General features: G+C 38.2%; 1 protein-coding gene across 1 annotated transcript; it reads right to left on the reverse strand.

Annotated features, from left to right (window-relative positions):
- Positions 1-582: 582 nt before the first annotated feature.
- Positions 583-3,469, reverse strand: LOC129319765 (protein trichome berefringence-like 7). Its single transcript, XM_054964835.1, is given in 7 exon segments — positions 583-668; positions 671-849; positions 1,049-1,215; positions 2,716-2,760; positions 2,762-2,817; positions 2,820-3,307; positions 3,309-3,469. Coding segments are annotated over 7 exon segments (1,182 nt in total).
- Between the last annotated feature and the right edge of the window lie 821 nt (positions 3,470-4,290).

The raw sequence follows: 4,290 nt of genomic DNA on the forward strand, positions 1-4,290 counted from the left end.
AAGAAGAGAACTGCCTGAATGACATATATGAGAACAGAATGGCTAATATAAATGAAATTGCTAACATGCTCTGACAAATTAAGACAATCTAAAGGCACAGGCAACTACTAAAGTATATCATATAAATTAGCCTAATTTAACATAAGAACCAAGGGGGCAATGAATGACATATAATAAGAGAACTGCATGAATGACATATATGAGAACAGAATGGCTAATATAAATGAAATTGCTAACATGCTCTGACAAATTAAGACAATCTAAAGCCACAGGCAACTACTAAAGTATATCATATAAATTAGCCTAATTTAACATAAGAACTAAGGGGGCAATGACATTACCAAAAAAATGTGGAAAAAGAAAAGGTCCTATTTTGAGCCTGGATTTAGAATGTAGAGGCAAATAATTATTATATGGCCCTGTCAATGCTTCAAAAAAAAAAAAAAAAAACAAGAAGAAGAAGAAGAAAGAAAGCACAATTATCAAAACTTGAAAACACTACAAATCTATAATCATGCAAGATACTCCCAGACAGAGAGAAAGAAAACGCAAGAAAGAAACCAAATTGATTCAACTCACCTTCTAACAAGTAAAGAGTTGGGAGAGGACAATTTCATTCCATATATCAGGTACGCCAGGTAGGCACCAATGGCTACAATCAGGGAACAAGGGTTGTCACTCCAGTTACCCACATGTGCATCACTCCGGAAAGCCGACATAAAAGTAACATGGAGAACATTTATGAGAACTGTGACATTCTTTAACACGTCCAAAACTATGTCTGAAAACAAGCTCTTGTCCTTTCCATCAGTCTCAAGAGCGGGATATTGGGTCACATTGCAAGTCCTACGGGTTTCATCACTGATTTAGACAAGAAAACTATCAAAGAATGAATCCTGTGAGATAAATCATAGCGAGCACCCAGCAAGCAACAAATTAGAAGATTGGAAACGTAATGACATTCATGAATAGAAAGTTTGGTTAAACTGAGCAACAATGCCGCATAAAACAGCAGCAGAAAAGTGTAAGAGGTTAACAAAGAGCATCATGTTTATGATAACGTGATGGCTCAAAAGTCCTAAAGAAGACGCGTGTTCTGTGTTTGTTGATATTTCTGTCAACCCATGATGACCAAGTGTCAAGTGCCAATCTAAAGGCAGCAGGAATTGACATTCCAAGTTTCAGTGAGCTTCCAACCTGGAAATAGCAACCCTTGTTGAATAAAGATGAGAACTATTTTACTCGCTCATGCACAATGCAAATTTAAAAACCATACCGATCCCAGCAACTGAAATTAAAAAGTCATGCATCTTATACAGAAATTGATAATAATTCCATTAAATAATTGTTCACTGAATACGTAGTTACCACAATTTCGTTTCTCATTTTGTTTGAGAGCAAAGGTTGATCATTAGATACGTTTGGGATGTAAACTATACCCCACCCCTTCCTATTGCAGTAGTATCTGTACGTATTTTAACCCTTAAAGTTCAACAAGGCTGACCATTAAATATTTCCTGGATGAAAATTATATCTCACCCCTTTATTTTCTAGTAATATCTCTTAAGACTTTCGGCAGTAAAGTAAATTCAAAAACCTGCCTCCACCTTATCCCCGTTAATTTATTCCTACTAAATTCAAGACTGTATTGGTGGTCCCCCACCCCAAAAAAAAAAAAAAACTCAAGACTATTTCCAATAACACAGCATCTTCTGCTGACAAACTGGAAAGTTCATAGAGCCTATTCTAAGAGTTTCATTTGTTCAAATGTAATGCCGTAGAAAGGGGGGATGATCTGCCCTTGAGGAAACATCTCTGAACCAGACAACTTTTTTTTTTTTTTTTTTAAATCAGAAGATCCGGACAACTTTATCTCTTCATTGAACATGTTTTTTGTCATTTTGGTTTCTGGTTGTATGATATGAGTAATCGACTAACATAGATAATTTGATTTTTATATTTGAACTCTCCAAGGAAAATGATTAATTATTGCACAGTACTGAATGAACTGGAGAGACAAAGTTGATTCCAATAGGTAAGAATTTAAATCTGTTGAGTTCATTCAGCTTGCAAGTCATGTTGCTCGGTCTGGATGCCTGAGTTGATTTCCTAGGCCAGAAGAAACAGGAAGGAAAATATTGCATCACTAGGTGCACAGCTTTCTTGGAGGGGTCCTCTAATGCTTCCTAATAACCAAAGATCCAAGTGAACAACAATGAAAACGATATTCAAGTGACAATCCGCACTATTCTCAGGCATCTAGAGTGAAGAAACCGTGACAAAAGGACAAGAAAGAACATTGGAAAGGCAAGAATCTTAACGACGGTCTCTGGAGATTTATTTAACATGAGAGAAGCAGATTTTAGTAGCCCAGGCATTTCAAATTGGAGGAGTTCTACAAGTATTACTTTTATCATTCTTCCTACCAACATGTTAGGACAGCAAAATCACGCAGATGAATGAAGAAGCTAAATGGCAATACGCTTGCTATTATGAACTATTAAGTAATTTGTGATGAAACGTTAACTGCTAAAAGAAGAGCACTATATATCATGCAGAATCAACAGTAGTACTTATGTCCTTGACAACACAAATGAGTGGCAATCAATCGTCAATATCAACAGTAATGATCGACGAATTTACAGAAAATCCATAATCAGCTGCAATATTCATAACTTGCGAATAAAATACAGTAAGTTTCATTTCAACTTACATCTCAAAAAGCTTTGACGGCACCCACCATTGCCCCGAGTTGAATATTCAGAGAATCTGAAGTTATCCACTGATCACTAGTATCATCTATTATGTCCAATTTAGTGTTGATTTGACCATCCCCGGAGCATTTTCTGGACCGGGACCCTGTTGCACCAAGAAAACTGAGAGAAAGAATTCAACGGTGAAGTTGAAGGAAGTGAACCGAACTTCTAAAAATCTAATACGCTTTGTTATCTTATTTTGATTAACTTCATAAACGCTCTTTTTATCCTCTACTCCAGCCATCAACATGCAAATCAGTGATTCCCACTGTGTTCTACTCATTGAATCACCGACAAAAACAATTCTTTTGCTTCGAAACATCTCCAAAATACTACGAACGTCAAACAATGGAACATCACAATCACTTGGGTTCCACCTCCTGTGAAGATAATCATCGTCGTTCCGTCCATTAGCTAAGCAATTGAATCCTTGTTCTACGAAAGGACACCCTGTGGCATTATACAAGGGGTAAGCCGGAACCTGGACCCTGACCCAACTTCCGTTCAAAACGTCACAATTTTCCTGTGATCCGTCACCGTCATGGTTAAAGAGACCTTGCCTTCGAAAAAAATGATTGTCTAAGGCTAGGAAGGACGTCGATGTATCCACCGCCAATGTCTACGAAGAACGAAAACACGGACCCAATAATCACAAGCATTTGAAACCACCGCGAGACCCATCCGAATCGATTTACTTTGAGGCTATTAGTCATCGCCCTACGATTGAATGAAATGTTCCTTTCTAAAGAACTCATTGTCTCAATTCTTAATCCTCCATCGTAATTTTCCTTTGCAGATAAAATCAACAAGCCTCCACACAACACAACCAACCCGGGAAAAGAAACATCGTCGCAAGCACCCGTATTTAGTCCAAATCAGGTTTGAGGAATCACAGGAGTACCGCATGTAACGACGCAATGCATTATCATCAGGTGTAACAAGTTTTAGATGAGGAACCAACGTGAAACGCAAATCCAAAGCAAGAGCTAAGAAGCTCAAGCTCAGGACTCATGGGATTGTAGAAGATCCAAATGGAAAATACTCGATCCTAGAGACTTGAGAGAGACAAACAAACGAACCCAGATGCATGAAATAATTAACTCTAAAAATAGAAGGCACAGCAAAAATCTGAGAGAGTTGGACTTGGGCGAGCCAGATATGGTGAACATGCACAGTCAATCACTTGATCTTGCATAGAGATCCCAGAGAAGAGCAGAGCTCGAGAAAATTTGTATAGCGAGGATCTCTGGAGCCTCTGAAGGTTTGGGATGAAGCAGACTTGGGAAATCGGTGGCCGTTTGCACGTTGAAGTAGAAAGTAGCACAATCCAAAAAGAGCCAAAATAATCTGAAAGTGCGAGAATTTCAAATTTCAAGGAGTTAAGACATCTGCGAGGTGGGGCCATGACCATGGCCCTATGAAAACAACGCAGCATTTTTTCAAGGGGCACAATTCCGATATGTTGATATAGTCGACAAAGTTTCTACTTACCTTGCGAGATATAAGAAAGTTTTACGTGATCTGAATCCTCTAA

This window comes from Prosopis cineraria, unplaced genomic scaffold (assembly GCF_029017545.1).
Source record: "Prosopis cineraria cultivar Desert tree isolate PC_DT_omini unplaced genomic scaffold, ASM2901754v1 PC9, whole genome shotgun sequence".
Lineage (NCBI taxonomy): Eukaryota > Viridiplantae > Streptophyta > Magnoliopsida > Fabales > Fabaceae > Prosopis > Prosopis cineraria.